Genomic DNA, 20,569 nt, shown 5'->3' on the forward strand with positions numbered 1-20,569 from the left:
TCTTACAAGCAAAATGTCCCCAACAATGAATGACGAGTAAAATATAGGCTGTGTAATTCCACTTGTTTTGTAAAACAGTCAATTTAGAAAGGTTACCATTACACAGCAGCAAAAATCTGCTCCTGAACTCCCAACATCTCAAGCCATAGCCTTGTCAATAGTACACAGGGTGCAAAAGATTATGGCCAACTCAGGCCATTAGTTTCCTTTCTGGGCAGGAATCCCAGCATAACAGATACTTATGCATATTCTGTCCTCATTTTATCTAATTACAAATATCTCTCTAGGGATGGGGAGGGGAGAAGAGGTTTGATCACACGATTTTAGGTCACTTATGCAAGGGATTGCTGGGATATGCATTGATCCAAAGAGTGCTGTAATGTTTTAAAAGTTCCCAGAGCCCTCTAGTAAGATATATATATATATATGTGTATAATTTTTTCCTATTTATATGAGGTTTTGAAACTGACCAGTAGGAAAGAGTTGAATCATATACTGCTATAAACCAGTAAGAAGTATATGGAAATGTTTAAAATGCCAAGGCATTGATTAACGAACAATAACATGTTTTCCTAAACACCATCTGTAAATACCTTCTTTCTTTCCTATATATTATACACGCACACAAATATACATATATTATGCATACACACAGTTTACTCTGAATAAGACCAATAGCATCAGACAAAAATGGAACAAGGTAATTTAAGAAAAAAAAAAAAAAAATCGACGTTTTGTTGCTCATTTGGATTTTTACTTAATGGTTGCAACTCTGGTGAAAGATGCAACATTGTTTTACATTGATGAACTTTTAAGAGCCACATTTAGGCATGATCTAATTAAGTAAAACAACTTAATATTAAGCAGAATTGCCCTTGCTTGCCCTAGATCAACATAGCCTACGTCTTCTGCAGTCCAAGAATAGGTACAAAATTGTACAATTCCCATCACCATCACAAAATCCTTCAAACCTGTTCCTGAGTGCTTCAAACCCCCTCCTTAGGAAGAGTGGAATACAGCAGAACTCGGGGAATTTCTTTAAGAGAAAAATGCAAGAATTGTTTGAGACTTGTATGGAAAGACTGGAGAAGTTATTGGCTGAATAATTACCTTGGAAAAGGACATCAGAATTAAACAGACACCCTTCAGAATCAAAAACCAGTAGTAACAGAAGAAAAAATCGGATCTTAAAGGTCAGAAAGTATAGGGACTTAGAACTTGCAAAAGCTATTAAAAAATTGTGATATTCTTCAGACACCAAAATAAAAGCAATCAAAGAAAGTTCAGCTGTTTTGCAGTTAGAATGGTACATAGATTAAATATAATGTTGGTACAGGCGAAGAACTAAAGGAATGCTGTGCCTCAGTGGGATGACTGAGGTGGAGGCCATAGAGACATTTGTGCAGTCAAGGCATAAATTCTGAATAATCTCTGCCCAAGAACTGTGACATGAAACCGTACATCTACTAGCAAGTTCTTTAAACAGATACTGCAAATCATGGTTACTACTACATTACTGAAGTATAGCAAGCAAAATAAAATACTCTTTGTTAATTGTTTTAGAACACAAACCTTGCAAATTACTGCAGTAAGGCTAACTGAGCCAGAGTTTACTCACGTGCAGTTTTTTAAGTGCAAGATGATCAAGGACACTCTTGAGCAAAGAAACGACTAAGGTGCAAGATCCATACCTTGTGCCAGAGTAACTTCACATCTTGCTTTCATAAGATATTGATATTCTAGACATCTTCTTAGTTATTTGGACTTTCAGAAAATGTTTCATACAGTACCATATGAGAAATTACTGAAAACGGGGAAGATGAGGATTAGTACAAGAACGGTGATATGACTGAAAAACCACTGAAAGAGGGTTGGACGCAGGTAAAGTCCTAACAGAGACAGTAATCGGCTGATGGGAAGTTACTTCTGGAGTTATAGAAAAGATTGGTCTGAGGTTTGATCTTGTTCAGTATTTCCATTAATGACCTCAGCATAAAAAGTATGTATGCCGATAAAAGTTAGCCACTTACACAAGTTGAAGGGACATCGAGGAAATTAAGAATATCAGGCAAGAAGAATTAGATGGAGTGAATTCAGTATAAATTTTACTTAATACCCCAGAGATCATCATCTCAACAACAACAGCTGAAAGGACAGGAGAAGAAACATAACAGTATCAGTCTACCACAGGATGACTATGAACCACCAGCAGAACACAACAACAAACACATGCAAAAGCAAGGTGTTCCCAGAAGAGGTAAAAAATAAAGTTATTGTAGAGGGCAAAACCTCACCTGGAACAGAGTATAATTCTGTCTACTCACACTCAAGGAAGTTGAATGTGAGTAATCCAAGCTGGAGTAGAGAAGGCAAACACAATAAATAACTCCAGCGATCAATGGAAAGGAAAAGATAGCACAGACAGTTTAGTATATCAAACCAAAGACTGAGAGGGCTTATCATAGTGTTGTACAAATGCATGATAGTGGAGAGGAAGACATGGAAGGAGCAATAGTATTTAAACGAACAACTCCATGCTGGCACCAGAACAAATGGGTATAAACTGGTCACGAGTAGGGTTAGGCTAGGGATTAAAATGCTATTTCCAGCCATCAGAGCAGTGGGTTCTGGAACCCTCCCAAGAGGAGTAATGGGAACAAACAGTCCAAGTGGGGATTTAAGACAAGGACTTTTCAGTTTGTGAAAGGGATTATCTGACATGGTACCAGGGGACTGGACGTAAGACCTGGGAACCCTCTTTTAAACCTACACTTCTATTAATTGAGCCTCTGTGGCCAATTTGGTCTTTGTCTTCTCTTCCGGAAGTACCCACACAGGAACCAATTAGTGTCAACTGGGATGGCAGCCTTTGTGATATAGGTACCTACCCACTAGAAACAGGACCAGGCTCACCCACATGCTCAAGACAAGATATTAAGCATAGCCTCTTGCTTTAATAGGTACTCTAGCCAAACCTGACCTTTGATGGCAGTACAACATGCAAGAAAATCATATTCAAGACACTGTCACAGCCCTTAAGTGTTTTGCCAAGAGACCACTAGTGCCAGCATCCAAAGTGTTCTTCCAGAGGCATGTGCAGAATTCCTGTCAAAGGTAGTCTACATCAAACCCCATGGGTGAGCATCTCCCAGACACTTCAGCCTCCAAGAACTCACTACTCTTTCATCCAGTCCTGTTAGCCAGCTACTCAGAGGAGACTTCTGCACTGCAGGTGCTGCCTGGAACACCACCACACAGGAACTACTGGCCAACTTAATGAGGCCTTTTTGACAAGCAAAATTAAAACCCAAGGGAGGCAAAATGACAGAAACCAAAAGAAATATCCAGGTTTAGCAGAATCTCCTCACACTAAGACTGTAATTTTCATGCAGTTTTTGTACCAGTGTAAAGACCTAACACTCAGCATTTGAGCTGTCCCCTATTGAAAAAAATAGTACTTATAAAGACAAAAGCAAAAGGTCAAAGTCCTACAGTCCTGAAAATAGATGTGTCGGAGGTAAAAACTTGACAGGTCCTGATTGATAACCATGCTTGAGGGAAGCTGCTGGAGGAAAACTGCTGCAGCAAAGGCTGCAGGGAGTTACTGTTCCAAAACCCTGCGGCGGCAGAAAAGGCACATGTGGCTGCTAGAGCAGGAGATGGACATGGTTAATTGACTGGGAAAGTTTAGCAGAGATGGAATTAATGCAAAGAGCTCAGAGCCCAGGCGTGCAATTCTGTTACCAAGGGAAGGAACCATTCGGCTGGAATTGCAATCCATTTTCAGGTCAGAGCCTTTCCCAAAGGCAGAGTGCTCACCCCTCATCTGTTCCTCCTCTTGCCCTCCAAGGGGTGCATGGAGGACAAGGTAGCTGGAAACAGCAGCCTGGGAAATAGACTGTCCTTTGAGGGCCAGCCAGGTTTCGACTTTGCATGGCATGTGTTTAGCAGTGAGGAATTCGGAAGACGTGTCAGGAGAGCCAGCCTCTCCTAACCCTAGGACTTTGTGGATAAGTTAGTTGTGGAAACAAAACTAGGAAGTTAATAATAGGGGAGGAGGGAATTTACTTTCAGATCTACTCAGCAGAATGAATACCTGAACCAGATACATTTGCAGTCTGGTCAGATGAGAATGCCAGGAGTTAGTTACTGTGGAATCACAGCAACAACATGGAAAAAAATACACTCAAACAATCATTTTTTTAAAGTAAAGATAGGAAAGACACAAACACAAACCACAGACCAGATGACATAGACGATCTTATGCAGTGATGCACTGCCTATATTTCAATAAGTAGCACCCACAACTGTGTTCCTTTCAGCTAGTGTCTCAGAGTCACCTTCCTCAGTAAGGGAGGACTAGATCTGGGAACTTCTTCATTTCTTCAGCCATTTTAACAAAGGGGCTTTAAATACATATACTTACACATAGCCTTGTAAAATAAATTGAGTCAAACTGTTCTCACACCAATGACTTTGAATTCAGTGCATGAATTGTACTGAACAGACTGTCTGGTGTGCAGCACGTATATTCTGAAATGCAAAACTACTTGCCACTTGGCTCATTTCTGTGGTAAAATCTTTGCACCCCAGCAGTGCCTCTATCAGCTCTAGTCATGAACCACTGCCATTAAGGATGCTTTAGAGATATGTATTGGTGAACTTCTTCCATCAGAACCAGGAAGACAGCCTTAACTCACTTTCCCAATCTTCCTCCGTGCCCCTAATTTCAGCTCGGACATGGAATTGCTACCAAGGAAGGATTCCCATTTACTTTCAACACATCACTCATATACTGTCTAACACTCAACAGCAAAAGCAAAGCAATGTGGCTTCTAAACCTCCAAGTCTGTCAACAGTTGATGGTGTGACTAGTGTGACCATCACCAAGTCAGTCAGCGCATGCCATTCCTCCCATCAGAAGAACGGAGAAAGTAATTCCGTGAAAGGGATTGTGATGCTTACTTTAAGCATTATTATAAAGCATTTTCCTGCTCTGGCATAAAAGTGCCACATACTTTACAATACAAATAACATATATTTTTCCTAATTCTTTCATGCTGGAACCTCCTGAAATCCTCATTGTAGGATATGTAAAGAGAAAATTCTAGGTGGGAGAAATTTTGTATAGCTGATTTCTGCTCCGTCTGAAGAAGTCTCACTTGGTAGAGCTACTCAGAGTAGGCAAAGGTAGTCTTTTGCAGGTAAAGAAGGACTCTCCTTTAGACTTGTATTCATGCACAGGAAGTTACCTACATTTTAGCAACAGGTAATTAATTAGTGCCTCCTGTACTCAGCCTGACTAGCGTGAGAGTCATACCTGACTCTTGAAATAAGCTCATGACTTATCTATGCCATATACCAAGTCAGGGGTCAGATCTAATTCAGTAGGCTCTGATCCGCCATGCTGCAATCACGAAACAAAGCTGCCTCTCCCTGTGCATGGAGGCAGGACACTGAAGCGAGTCTTTCTCCAAGACAGCACCAAAATGCATCACCTCATACTCCCCATCCTCCTCCAAAACACCAGGGCAGATCATAGAGAGTCCATCCTCCCAGTGCAGAAGCCATTAAAAACTCTCCTCCTCATCCTGTATGAGGGGCCTGAAACAAACATTTCACTTTGGGAAATGACTCAGGAAGAACATGTGAGGAAGCAGAGCAACAAACAACACATAAGGTGGATATAAATCCAGATAAAATATTAAAATCATTAAAGGGTTGCTGCTCCCTGAAGGTTGGAAAAAACGAAGAGAGTTAATTAAAAGCAGTCTCCACACAGTGCTGAGCTAGCCTGCCCTGATAAATCAACAGCTAGGACTGCACTTGTAGAGGTCAATGGGGGAAAGAGGTTGGGAGGCAGGGAAGAGGAAAGCTAGGAGAAGATAAAACATTTAGCTGAGACTATTGACAAAACCAAAGCAGATCTGGTGACAGGAAATTGAGAAGGGTTTTCCACATATTTCCCCCATCAATATGTTTTTGGTTAGATTTAGATCTCAGGAATGCCTGTTTGCCATCAACATAACACTAGCTAACCTGACCAAGTTCCCAATCATTTGTATTGGCACAGAAGAGAGAGAAGTGAGAAGTCTTCAGGGACCCATTCTGCCTGGGAAGGTATTAACATCACTTTCATCCACATGCCACCTGATCACTGAGGACTAACATCACCAAAATTAACAGAAGGGCACATCCTCTTTGGACAAGTACCTCCTAAAAATTAAAGGGCCGGTCAGATATGGTGAAGCAGTAGAAGAAGTATCTCAATGCTGCAATTCAGAGGGTTTCTCCACACCTGTGGAGAAAGAGCTCACTGCAGAGCCTTCCCATCACCAACGCCCACCCATCACATCTCACATGTCTCTTAACCTGCACTACCCCAACTATAAAAGGTACTAATCTCTGAATTAAAATAGTGTTCCTGATTTATTCCATATTTCACATCAACAGGTATATGATAATGAACAGAAAACTTCAAGGATAAAGAATCCATAGAAAACACAAAAAACTACAGTCTTCAAAACACCCTTTAGTAGTTTTTTAAGAAAATAAGCAAAAGCAATCAGGGTAAGCTTGTAGATACAAGTGGGTTCATGTTATAATTTCCGATACTGGACACTGGTGAGTGATTTATCTGAACACTCAGGAGGACAGCAGCCTCAAACATGATGCAGTTTTTATTCGTGGTCAAGACCAAAGGAGTTTAGCAGTAAAACAGCTTTCTGAGCCAGTGTTGCCATTATTCCTTATTCAGATTGCACAGGCTTTAAAGTAATCATAAACATAAAATATATTTGTCCCCATCATTGACTAAACACAGTCTCTCAGAAAACAATACTGAGACCAAAATACTTGAACAGTCACAAATCCATGGATGACTTTCTTCAGAACTGTTCTTGAAGGAAATGGAAATATGGACATTACTTTTCCATTGAAGAAATAACACTAACTTTGTGTCTCCATTATAAGTTTCCCTATAGTACTGTTCACTGGATAGTGAATTATCTGGGCTATAACTCCAGCCATTTCAATTTTTCTCCCAACTCTGTGACTAATCACATTAGGCTGTGGATCCGCGGGAACACTAGAAACTGCAAAGTTCCTAGAACCACACCAAAAATTTCACAGCCACGTGACACAAAGCACTGAACTGGTGTTCACTCACTCTTCCAAAACATGAAAAACACCCAAAACATTTTGAAGAGGAAATTTCATTCCAACAGGCATAATCTGTCTTCCTGTGGCTAGCACGAAGCCAACTCCAAGCATAAAAGCAGCATAAGCACTGTACTTTGCGTTTTGGCAGAAGTAGCATGCCCGCATCTGATCAGATCAAATCAGCCCTGCCAGCTGATGCGGTAGGGCAGACTGGAATTAACCAACTCGGGGCATGGCCTTATTTCACTGCGCCACACCTGATTTTCTTTGCACCATCCAACCTATTTAGGTTTTTGAGACCTAAAAGCCAGGAAGCATTAAGCCATTTGTTTGTAGAGAATTTAGCACAACGTCTTAACCAAGGCCTTTTATCTTGTATCACAAGGGGGAATCTGAGAAGAAACAAGGGGGAGAAACTCTAAGTTAGGTAGGGTTCCTTTCTTTTGCATACTAAGATATCATACTCATGTTACAGTTGGCATTTTATATTAATTTATAAAAATTATCAGAAAGCAAGGACAGCATTATCAGATGTCAAAGACTGATACAACCCATGGTGTTGCATGAATGGAGAGATGATCCTCAGTTAGGTTGGATCAGTTCTGCCACAAGGGACTGCAATATTAAACATCACTTGCCGCCTTTCTCACCAAAAGAATAACACTGATGTAGTCAGTGTCCCCATCAACACCTGAGCAGGGGACTCTCTCCCAGCTACAGCTCAGCAGAACGCAAAATTAATGACTCAGGATTTGGCAAGCACACACTGCTGATCACAGCCACCTAGCGCACACTCATCTCTACCCATCTTTGCCCTGCTCTCGCTGCTCCACTGATTCCCTGTGAAGCCGCCCCTCAGACAGTGCTGGGGTGCCAGTAAAACCTTCCACACAGCTGGAATTGCAACTCTCTGACCGTACCCGGCTCAGGCAGGTAACCTGAAAACTGAGACACATGCTGACATATTCCTGCTATTCCCATACTGGAGGGGATGGGGGTGTGAGAAGGATATTTGCCAGCAGCCGTTGAGACACTGCGTTATTCTTCTCCGAGACATCTGCTGGGAATCTGTGGTTAAAATAGGAATCTGCTGGGAAATAAACCATATATAACAATTAAAAAAGAAAGTATCATACTTGTAATAATTTAGGCTATTAAAGATAAATAAGAATTTTAAACATTCAGTATTCAAGCACTCACTTATGATATTTGTGTTACATGTCAATCAGTTTAGACAGTGAAAATACACTGGGCAGTTCTGCTCTTTCTTTTGAAAGAAGAAAGAAGAAAGGAAAACCACTTTCTGCTTCTCACACACTAGTCCAGTATATTTGGGGTTGTTCCACAAATTGTAGGGAAGTTTTTAAAGACAAGAAAGAAGCACTTCCATCTGAAAAACTTTGCTAAAAAAGAAAAGGATTTTTAAAGTATGCTTTCTTTTAGATTGTGTTGATGAGATAACTTTCCTTAAAAGAAACAAACTGATGCTAAAACCAGGACCTGCACTAAGGAAGCGATTAAGACACCTCAGTCCCTGCACCCTGGGCAAAACTGCCAGGCAAAGCCAGAAGAGCAGTATGGTCCTAATGAAGCCCTCGGAACAGGCCTTAAGCAATGTTGCCTTGGTGCTGCTTCTCTGCATGTAGGAGTATGTCACCCCACACAGGGAATCCTCAGATCAGAGGTCGGTCTGTCCAAGGGAGAAAAACATCAACTCCCGAAACAGATTCATTCCACTCCTACAAGTCCTCGGGGATAAACAACACAGGGATGGCTCTTGCTCAAGGCAACATCGCATACAGACAACACAGTGATGAGCCCAGAATAAATACCAAGATTGTAAAATTGATCTACCAAGCAAAGAAATTCAGCTCTTACATGGAAGACAAAACAGAGTGAGAAAACACCAGACTCGGCAAATGATAATCCTAAAAGATGGTTTATTCGCAGCCAATGGGGGCATTGGAATGCCTCATTTCAGGATCGCAGAGGTACAGCCAACTGTCATAAATTGCAGAAGACAGATATACAAGATGGACAAAATCTGCTCTTGAGAGCAACCTCCAGATACCACACTTCCAGTTTTAGGAAGCAGAGGAAGAAATCAATTTTCATTAGGCTACACAAAGGATGAGCCACATTACCTTCACCATGACTCAGACTGAAGACAGATCTCCATTTTGCTTTGTGTACCAGACTTCTGCATGGTCCGGGTAAACTATTCCCACTTGGACACTGTGAATCCTATCTAACAGGCATTATGCACCCAGCCCATTGGACATGTGCTTACCTTGAAACTCTTACACCCTCCAAAAAAATCTTACCTTTGGGCCTCTGTAGCACAACCCAGATAGTTCAATATTGCTTTCACACACCACAAATAATGTTTTTAAAACTTTTTCTTCAGTGCCAATTTTGTGATGCAACATCCATCCATTCACACAACTGGACAGACTATGAAAGGTTGGAACACCAACAAAACAAAATTACAAAAGTACTGCAACAATTACTCGTGCGCAAGCAACTCATGGAACCAGACCTAACACCGTAACAAGTAACATACCATTTATCAGACTCTCTCATATTCAAACCAGTGTATCCTCAGATCTTCTTAACTTGGCTTCTCTGGCCCCCCAATGACTTTGGTTTTATGCTTATGTTTCCTTGTGTAAATACAGCAACATTCATCCCTCATTTTCTCTGAAAGCTGGTGCTAAGATAGAGAAAATATGGTTTTCACGTGGACAACACTTTTGGTTTGAAATGTGTCACACTAGGGTTCATTTATGTTTTTAAGTGACATCAGAGCCACACTGGAATTGCTGTAAAGATTTTGGTACATGATTTAATGTGCCCAACAACCCTGTTCTGTCAAGCAGAAGAAAATTCCCTTCTGCAAAGCCACATTAAAATCACCTCCACATCACTTGTAAATACTGAACTGGCAACCTAACTGTCCGTCTATTTTATTGCTTCCACCTGCTCAAAGCAGCACTGCACATCATACTTTCACTTTAATATTAAAAATCAGCAACCAGATGCTTATGCAACATCCCCCCCCCCAACAAAAAAATAAAAAAAAAAACACACACAAAAAAACCCCAGTCTTCATCAGCACTTTATCAGGATATAGGGCTGTTTCAGGGACATGTAATGGGATACAGGACCAGTTAAGAGTCCTCAGCTTGAATTCAAGCCAGATTTATCACTAATGAATTACTCTTGCCACAGAAGACCCCAAGACCCACACTGGTCTGTTGTCTACATGAAACAGAGATGCAAGCACAGACCATTTCTTCACAGGTGTCTCATGCCACAGAATTCATCATCACAAGGATGGCCATTTGGCAGCCCAGGGGTCAGAGCTGGCTGTCAAGGCAATTTCATCTGAGAAGCTACAGCAATTTGAAAACTGACCACTGCTGTGTGTTTGCAGCAGGAACGCAGAGACAGAACAGGCCTGGTAGGGTTTATAAGGTCAGCTCTAGCAGTGTGCACACAAATCTGCGATGATCTGGTCCCCAAACACCTGGCAGGGAATAAGCGTCCCCAAGCACATCAAAGTTATCCAACAATACAGTCGGTCTGCAAGCAACCTAGCCTAGCAACTGGGCCTGAGTTAGCCTCTTTTGTCCCAGTGGCTGTCTTGAGCAAAAGAAAGGGAGAGCACCAGCATTGCTACTCCAAGGCCAAACTACTGGAAGGCAACAGCTCCTCTGGTGAGCATCCAGGCAGAGAGCTACAAGGCATGAGTGAATCTCACAAGCAGAAAAGGCAATAGCTTAACATGTGTTCCAGTAAGGATGTTTAATCGACAACGTGAAATAAAAGTCAGCTGTGGGAGTAAAGACAGAGAAGGGGTGAGGGGGAAACAGCTCTGCTTCTAGATAAGACTTTGTAAATTACAAGGTCTTAATTACATTAAATGCATTATGATACCACATGCACGTAGCTAATAAGGTAGAGATGGAGGAAATGGGACTAGATGCTAAGACTGGAAGTTGAACGGCTGCATTCTAGACTTGATCTTTGAATTAGAAAGTTTCTGAACCACTTTGTCCTAGTTTAGCCATCCATAAAACAAAAGGCAATAATCCTTTCTTCACAGGGGTGTTGAGAGGTTTAATTAATTAATGTTTACAAAGTCCGTTGAGATTTCTGACTGACATTTGAAGTAATTCAGAATACTTTTTAACTGCATTTGTTTCTTCTACTGCACCACTCAAATGCCTCCGTATTAAGACATCCAAAGGAGAAGATGACAGAAAGAAAAAGTATGGAGATAGGTACACAGACTAGTGGAAAAAAACAACCCAACAAATCCAGCACTTCAAATCCACCATCATCCCATCAAAGCTATCTGAATACTGCCTTTTCTACAGATGAGAAAGAATGTGTTTATCCAGACACCTGCTGCCTTTCCCTTGCAGATCTGTTAAACTTAGATCTCTGATATTTTCGCCTGTAGCACCATGTTGGTAAACAACAAGGTACTAAATGGCAGAAATAATAGGCAGTCATGTCAGGTTGATTGGATCACCAGAGGAAGTGAAGGGGAGAATAGCAAAGGCATGAAAGCACCAAAAGAGAACCAGAAAGTGAGAAGAGAGCGCTAGACGGAGAAAGAGGCAAGCTGAGCGTAAGGAGGTGCCAATCATTAATAAGGGACTCCACGCACCGAGCTAGTCTATGTAATGTATTCCCACAGATGCTCAGGTACACTGGAATACATTATCCCGAGAGACCAGTCTAGCATGAACAAGGCCACACATGTGTCCAAGTGCTGGAGATAAACTGAATATTGGACACACTTAAATGCACAAGCACACACAGAGAGCTGCTTGATACCTGAGCTAGGATTTCTCAGTCTCTACATTGTCCCCCATCTCAGAGCAAAACCTTTGTGTGGCCAGTTTCTGTAGGGGGCGTTTGTGGGTTTTGAGATACAATCAAAACGCAGACAGAGGAAATGCAAATGTCATTCAGCTCCCTTTCATTGTCAGGAAGGACACATGAGGATAAAATACTGTGCACTGCATCCCTTCCCCTATTATGTGTCCTACTGCTTTTGTCCTAATCTATCCCATGCATAATTTATTTACATGTGTATTGTTTCCCGATCAGCAACTTTAAAGAATAAGTGAAAATTATAAAATGTTTTATTGAACAAGTTGTTAATAAAAAATGCAGATGGTGTCAGACAGCCAGTGCCAATTCTGTTCCCTCCACATAGCATCAGTACTTTAACAGGCTCACAGAGAAAAGCGAACCCGGCCCTTGATGTCTATTGTTTCCTCCTCTCACACCCCCCAGGGGCGAGGTGAGGAGAAGGGAGCTAATTAGAAACGGCCTAATCCTGCCCTCCCCGACTTTAGCAGCCCCGGAATCGGGCCCCCGATTCATTTCGGCACAAGCGGCCCCTTCGGCAGCACCCGCCCTCTCCGGAGATCCGCCGCGACCGTCGGCAGCCCCACGGGCTCACGAAGTGCGAGGCGAGGTCCCGTCCTCCGGCGGGGCGGGGGCCGGCGGCCCGGCGTGCTCCCACGGCGGCGGCCCGCTCCCCGGCAGCTCCCCGCCTCTCACCCGGGAGCCACCGAGCCCGGGCTTCCCGGCTACCGCCAGTACTCGCGAACGGCACGGGCGGAGGGGGCTTTTCCCAGCCCAGGTGAGGAGCCGTGCGGTGCCGTGCGGTCCCCCCCTTGGTGCGCTTCTGGGTCCCCGGGGTGCGCTGCCAGCGCCCGAGCAACGCCCGGCGGGCGGCCGGGAGGGGCTCGGCGAGAAGTTGCTCTCGCCTGCACAAGTATTAAACCTGCCGTCAAACGAGGGGGGGGGGGGGGGGGTCACGCCGTCTCTTCCGCGCGGTTTTCACAGCGTCTTCAGCCCCACACCACCCCCCCGGGAGGATACTCGGACTTCGTTGATTAAGCCCCTGACAACCGCGCTCCCCTCTCCCCGCGGATTTTCGGAAGGTGCTGCCGACAGGACGGGTAAATGAAAGCAAAGGTTTTCTGCCAGGACAGAGCAGGAGAGCCGATAAACATGTCAGCACCCCTTCCCGGCTCGAGGCTTTCCTTTCCCTCCGGTTCGTAGAAAGACAGCGGCAGGAATCCCTGGAAAAACCTTCAAGTGTTTTTCCAATTCCAGCCGGAGAGACTTGAGTCGAGGAGGAAAAGAGAGAGGGAAAAAAAAAAAAAAAAAAAGAAAAAGAAAAACCTCGCAGCCCTAATTTCGTCTCTGAAAACTCAGAGGTATAAAAACACCCACTCAGCGCAGCCAGAAAGTGCAAACGAAGCGTCACCGCCAGGTACTCTGCTTCCCTGCTTTAATAGCGAGAGCGCTGCCCCCGTTAGCAGAGAAGTCGTTTTAAAAAGGTTAAGACAGCTCCTCTCCCCACATACGGTGCCAAATCCCACTCTCCCTAATGCCTTCAGGGATTAACGGCGTGCGCTGCAGACCACAAGGAAAATAAAGGACTCGATCCAGAGGACGACAACCGGCTCCCGCGGTCCCCCTCTTCAACCGGCCTTCCTTCCCGACCGGGAACCCCGGAATATCTATCTATCTCCGCAGCAGAAGCACCTGCCCCCTCCCGCGCACTCGCTCCCTCCCTCCCTCCCTCCCCGCCTGGCCCCCGCCAGCAGCGGGTCGGATCCCGCTCGAGCAGCCCTTGGCTGCTTGTGCCCGCTCGCAAGATGGAAACACAATCAACTCTCTTTGCCACTTTGAAAAGCGAAAGCCTGTCATATGCAAAACAGACCTCCGGACTTCCTGCCCCAAATCAACGACCGGCAGTCCCGACTCATTCATTTCACGCGACTCGGCTTCCCTCCCTCTCCTCTTCGCTCCCTCTCCCGCACAAACGCCGAGGTGCGCCGGCAGTGCCCCCGCTGCCCCGCTTTCCGACCGCCCGTGCCGCCGCCACCACCACCACCCCCCCCCCCGCCGCCACTCAGCCGAGAACCGAGGGGGGCCGCTTCGCTCCCCCTCGCCAAGGCATCCCAACTCCGCGAAGGTTGGCGGAGCCAACTCCAAGCCGCGGCCGGAGCGCGGAGGCGCCGCGTACCGAACCCTCCCTCCCCCCCCCCCGCCGCTGCCCTGGGCCGGTCCTTCCCCCGCCGAACCCCGGCGGCGGCGGCGGCGGCGGGGCGAGCCCGCCCGGACAGCGGGGGCAGGACGCTGTCAAGTGCGCGCACCCCCGCCGGGGCCCCGCGGGACGCCGCCGTTGCCGTCCCCGCGCTGCGCTCCGGGAGCCGCGGGCAGCCCGCCGCCGCCGCCGCCGCCGCCTTCCCGCCGCCGCCGCCGCCCCCCCTCACGCGCCCGGGCGCCAATTAACCGGCGCGCGAGCCGAACAATTTTTCCTCGTTAATTTCGGCGCGAGCCGCGGGGATGCGTTGCACAAAAAAAAAACCCGAGCGAGTCGCTGGGGCAGAAAGGAGGGCGGGAGGAGGGACCCGCCGGGAGGCTGCCGGCACCCGGCTCAGGCTGGCAGCCGGCGCCGGAAAGGCGCCTTTTTTCATATTTAAACCACGCGGAATATGTACATTTTTGATTCCTACTTACGCTTTCAGGGGGTTGTGAATGACAGTCGCCATTTTGCTACAATGTAACAGAATATTGTGTCTCGGAGTTCTAAAGGTTCGCTCAGGGGAAGCGGCCAGCCAATCAGAGCGCGGCATACCGGCCCGCCGACCAATCCGGCGCCGAGGGCGGAGCCGGGGCTCTGCTAGTTATTAGGGGAGCTGTCAAAGCCCAGAGGTCACTCCCTCTCCGTGGAACTGGCGGCGAGCAGGTCTTAAAGGGGCAGCGCCCGTCGGCGGGGACACCGCCGCGCCGGGGGGGGACCGAGGGGGGCGAGGGCGGGCAGGGGGAGACTTCCCCGCAGCTCTCGGGCTCCAGCTCTAACGCGCGGCGCCGGCAGAGCGAAAGCCGGGCTCGCTCCTCGCCCCTCCGCACCGCCGTCGCTGCCCCTCGTTCCCCAGGCGGCGCGACCCACCGGGGAAAGGAGCCCGCGCCGCCCCGCTCCCTCCTCACGCTGCCCGGCAGCGCCCGTCCGCGGGCTGGTTCCCTTTCTCCAGAGCCGCTCTTCCCCGCCGGGTCTCCGGGAGCCGCCGGCGCTGGCAGCGCCGCTCCCGCTCCCCCCTCCCCCAGGAATTTCCCTCTCGCTGTCAGTCATCCCGGCCCGCAGCCCCTGCGCCCTTACATAACGCGCGGCGGCCGGACCGCCCGCCCGGCCCGGCCCGGGTCTCCCACGGAGCAACTTCTGGCGCGGCCGGGAGCCGGCCCCCCAGCTCTCGGCACCAGGAGGCGCGGGGGGGTGGGGGAAAGAGCCCCGACCCGCGTTTCACCGGACTTGTAGTCCTGCGGCGAGAGAGAGCGGGAGGCTGGACCCCGGGAGCGCGGCAGGGCGCAGGCAGAGTCCGTTTCTGGGCAGGCGGCAAACTCCAGGAAGTCTGGGTTTACCTGTAACTAATTAAAGGAGCTTGCAAATGAATTACGGAGCACGACCTAAGTGATTTAAGAGGTGCCAATCCTGATCTCACTCTCAGAAGTAAATCCACTGAAGTTCACGAAATCACACCACTGTACATTGGGTGTCAACGGCAACAGAATCAAGCCAAGAAGTTTTCTTCTTGTCTGATATTAATGTAAGCTTTGTCATCTAATACTGCTCTCTCTCTCTCAAAGGTCTTGCCTCCCTTCAGGCATTCTCTTTCCCTTTAAAAAACACAACACCCACTACCAAAACCGAGCCTGTTTCTCCATTCTTGGCATTCATGTAACCAGAGGAAACTCAACTAAAGACAGTTAAAATACACTGCTGTGAAAACAGTAAAAGAGGAGACTTACAGAACCAACTTGATTCACAACTTAATGAATAAAAGAATGGAAGTAATGATGGTTGTGAGATATTCACGTGTTAACAAAAGTAGAAAGAGCAATCTTCCTGAGCTAGTGGGCTGAACTTTAAAAGTCAAAGACAACCAAAATCTCTCTTTCAACTCTTTGACAAAATAAAACTTTCTAATACTGGGGCAGAAAAGGGACAGGGATGGAGAACAGGAAGCTGGATAAATTATTACCCACAGTGAAGCAGGGAGAAGAGAACAGTGCAGCAGTTTCCCTTTCATTAAGGATTCATCAGAAGTTTGCAAAAAGTTAAACTTTTAAAGATCTGTCTAGGATCCCTCTTTCCAAAACATTGCCTACTCCAGCTACTAGGTCAGCCTAGGTACTGTGCCAAGCACATATCCCTGGAGGGAATCATCTCTTCCATCAAAGCAATCTAAGCCATTTGGTTACAGGCACTGCTTAGGAGAAATAAGCTCTCTGTCATCTGGAGAGTTGCCAAGATGCTGAGATCTATCCCAAAGCAGTTCTGGGAAGCAATCTTTAAGAATGTTTCCATTATCATATTATATTATTTAACACAGTAGTAGCCCAGGTGACACTGAATGTGACTTCAGACACTCCTGTTCAGTACTGTCTCACTGTTCACAGGAAAAGCTAACCACAAACTGCCGAGTTTTCACAAGCACATCGTTGATGTACATGCTGCAAAGAAATGAACAGCTTAGCATGCACCTGAACTGATGACCCTGAACCGGTGACCTATATCACATATCGCTATTATGAGGATTTCTGGTTTGACTTTTCTTACTGCTACGATACTCACTTAATGGCAAACATCAACGAAATGTTAGTATTTACCCTATTCACTTGTGGGATAACAACAACTTTGCTTCACACGAAAGAAAAAATAGCCTAGGACCGTATCACACTGTAGAACTGGAGGCAGATTTGTGCTACTGAAAGCACCAAAATTCAGCCAAGCTCTAGAAAGCCCTGAGATATTCTAATGCAAATTGGTGACATTTTCAGAGAATTAAAAAAAACCTCTTTGAGGTAATTTTTAGGAGTTTAATAAGTCCCTCTAGTCCTGTTTCGTTGGATATATAGGCCCATTCCTGCTCTGCAGGCCAAGAGCTCCTGGCACAGCTTGGCAGGGAACGTATTGCAAAAATGGGATTAAGCCACACATGTGCTTCCCTTGCTGCTCCTGTTATTCAGACGTTAGGCCTTTATCAGCTACCAGCAACAAACAGTGAGAACAGCCACAGATGACCTTGGATTGTTGATAGCCCTTTTCCCAGCCAGACCCCACATTACTGGCCAGGAGAACCAGTCAACAACACTGCCTTGCTCAAAGGAATCTCCAGGACGCCCAAGGACAGAGCTGCTCTTATCAGAGCAGTGGAAAGTCTCACCCGTGGTAACAACGACATCAGGCTTTGCTCATGTGTCCATATAGTTTTCCTATAGTGTGTTTCATTAGAATTCTACAACAGTTAGATTACCATTTTAGCTGGAAAAAGGGCACAGAGCACCGAGTGGCATTTCACTTGTAATGAACTATGTAACTTAATCATATATACAGTATTTGCAAGTAAGGGGACCATCACAAACCTACATTAATAAAACTTTTATGCCACACCGTAGTTACCTCCATTTTTACATACACACCAGTCCATCATCAACTGATCATTTATGAACTAAATTTTTAGATTAGTTTTTCTTCTGATTTTAGGGTTACCGTAAGTCACTAATCAATAGTATTACTGTTGTTTTACACTCTACAAGACCAACACATCTGAAACACAGTTACATATACACTAAGTTCCAACTTGAGGATTTTTACATTCCTACTTAGCTACTGATAGTTTTATTCAGACTCACCTGAAACATAACAAGGAGGCTGCAAGAAAATCTAAATGCTTTAAATGTATTTGGCATAAAAACCCTAGGTGGGCATATTTTTAATGAGAGGTTCCCAACTGCTTGGACAGCCAATATTTAAATTTAAAAGGAGAAGATAAGTTTTGACACGTAAAATCTATATAGCATTAACACAAGGCCTAAGCATGCTGCCTCTATGGGGTTAGAGTAAGCAGGGCTTTAGAAGGCAGAATATCCACCACCTCACCTCCAGCCCCTGATACAGAACTGCAGCTGGTCTCTACCCAATTAGAAGAAAAAGTGTCATTTCTTTTCACCCTATTGGGAGGTGTCGTGTCTCATAGATCGTACTGCTGCCCTCCTGATCCACCTCTATTTCAAACATTTTTACTATTTACATAATGCAAGTGCACTGATACTTTCTGTGAGGTGTCAAAAATATTCCTGCTCACTTGGCAAAGCCTTATTTTGGCTCACAATCTTTCACTGTGAAAGAGTTTTTATCCTGTATTTATTGTCTCCTGCTTTCCTTTTTATGTTGTTAAGTTTTAATATAGAGTTGTTCCTTTCTGGAAGAAGGGAAAGTTCGGTTCTTACTTATGCATTCCTCAACTCCTGTGAATTGGAAAGTAAACCAAACTAGACACTGACATTGAAAGCCACAAATCTAATTTTGCTATGGAAGGAAACGTAAAAGACAAACAGTTGTTTGTCTACCAGAAGCCACGTGGTTTTTTCAGCTTTAATATTCCCAGATATTTCCGGTCAAGATATACAAAGATATAGAACTTTATTTTCTTCAAATACATTAATATTCAAAGGACCAGATTCATATAGGTCTACTTTGAGTGCTGTAATGCAGCTTGTTACAGCAAAACAGGGCCCCACATGCACAGATATCCTGCAACAGATTTGAAGTCTTAACCCCTTTTTATTTATTTAAAACTGTGCAGGCATCTCTCATACACTGTTTCTTGTCAGCCCTCCTCCTCACGTTCTTTGATCTTTACCAATAGTTGATTAGCTGAAAGAAGAGGGAAAGATATCAGAGTGTCAATGTTACAGACTCAACACCAGCCCTCTAAAGACACATCACTAAAAATTTTACAGTCAGCATAACAAAGATAACTATGGAGCTACACAGCGTAAAAATTGGCGCCAACAATTCATTCTTTGCAACTTTGGAAGTCGCATTCTTAAAAGGTGACCTCAGTTTTTGTTGTTTTGTTTGGGTTTTTTTTTCTTAATTTTTAAGCAAAATTTCCCCTCTATAGCTATAGCAACAATTTTTGGATGTCTTTAGGCTATCATAGTTCAGGCCTGATTCTGACTTCCCAAAGTTTAATTTTGTATTCACTATTCAGTTTTCTATCATGTTACACTTGAGTTTACATCTATGCTGAGGTCTGGACTCGAGCCCTTCTATTTTTTAATGTGATGTTCCGATACAATAAATATATTTTAACACTGAAGAGGAGTCTCTACTATTAAGAAGTACGTTGAGGCCTCCATATGAAGTTTTTCAAAAGTTTGGGGATACAGAAGTTGTTTAAGGTTCCAAATTCCGGTTCAAGTCTGTCCCCAGTTTAACAAGCTGCTGAAAATCTCTTTGGCATGATTGCTAGAAAATTTTTATGTTATCATGGATTGTTCTTAAATTTCGCCAACAATAGAAAATAAAATTACGAACAACCCGCCTCAAAAGGAGAATACAAATCTTTATGGTAGCCACTACAGTGCCATGGTGATAGTAGGAAAAGGAATCTAGTAATACAAATAGACACACGGTCTGAAGAACACACATACAGTTAACAATGGTTGTCTCTCCATGAGGGGAGTAATTGTTACAATTTAGATGGGACAAAACTGAGCTCCCATCACAAAGAACGAGATTTACACCTCCAGAGTCACAGGTCTGCCTGCCTTATTTCTTAAGTGAGTAACTAGCTGGGGAAAAATAAAAAGAAAAGAAAAAAGTGAACCCTTTAAGAGTCCTTTTCACTCTTTCCTGCATTAAAGGTATGGAAAATTATTTCTACATCCATCAATGGGATACAGAGGCGGTGCCCTGATTCACCTGAGATAATGCTATGTCTCCTGTCTCCATCTATTTCTAGTGTGGGGCTGAAAGGGAGTTTCAAAGGTGCCTTCAGCCTTGGAGGGAGAAGATTGCATAGATTAGGGCAGAGAGATTTGACCTTCCAAAAAAGTTCCTCATCACCACTGTGGATGGAGTCTGGGGATTCTGCCTACCTATGGTTTCGACCACCTTTAAACGCAGATTTCAGATGTGGTCTTAGAGTTCTGCAACATGACTTCCTCTTGCCCATGACTAGAAAACAGAATGTAATACCTTGCTAATCAATCTTACCTCTAATAAGCACAGAGCACACAGTGTAATTATGATTTTAAGACAGGTTTAACATTTGGATTGAGCATAATGAATAGCACTCTACCTGAGAAAATTAACAACTGAGAAAAACAAACTGCCACATTCATTCAAAGAGAGTGTTAACTGAATTTTAGTGTTGATTTGAACAGCTTCATCTTTCCTTCATTACTGATGAGACCACCTCAAAGAAAGGAAAGAATATTTCACTGTGACTATCTGCTGACTCCACTATAGAGAATTTTTTTTAATAGAGTAGGCAGAAGTGAGCTGTCCAGACACAAC

At 44.8% G+C, this 20,569-nt stretch overlaps 1 protein-coding gene across 5 annotated transcripts in view; it reads right to left on the bottom strand.

The window, feature by feature from the left end:
* DPF3 (double PHD fingers 3) overlaps positions 1-14,837 on the bottom strand; it is a 164,982-nt gene extending 150,145 nt beyond the window's left edge. For all 5 annotated transcript variants that reach the window (XR_007509178.1, XR_007509177.1, XR_007509176.1 and 2 more), the window contains exon 1: positions 14,722-14,837. Coding sequence is in view for 2 of the 5 variants with exons in the window: in XM_049825668.1 (XP_049681625.1) it covers positions 14,722-14,837 (116 nt within the window). In the remaining 3 variants the exon portion in view is untranslated. The remainder of the gene's footprint in view (positions 1-14,721) is intronic.
* Positions 14,838-20,569: the final 5,732 nt, after the last annotated feature.

This window comes from Accipiter gentilis, chromosome 22 (assembly GCF_929443795.1).
Source record: "Accipiter gentilis chromosome 22, bAccGen1.1, whole genome shotgun sequence".
NCBI lineage: Eukaryota > Metazoa > Chordata > Aves > Accipitriformes > Accipitridae > Astur > Astur gentilis.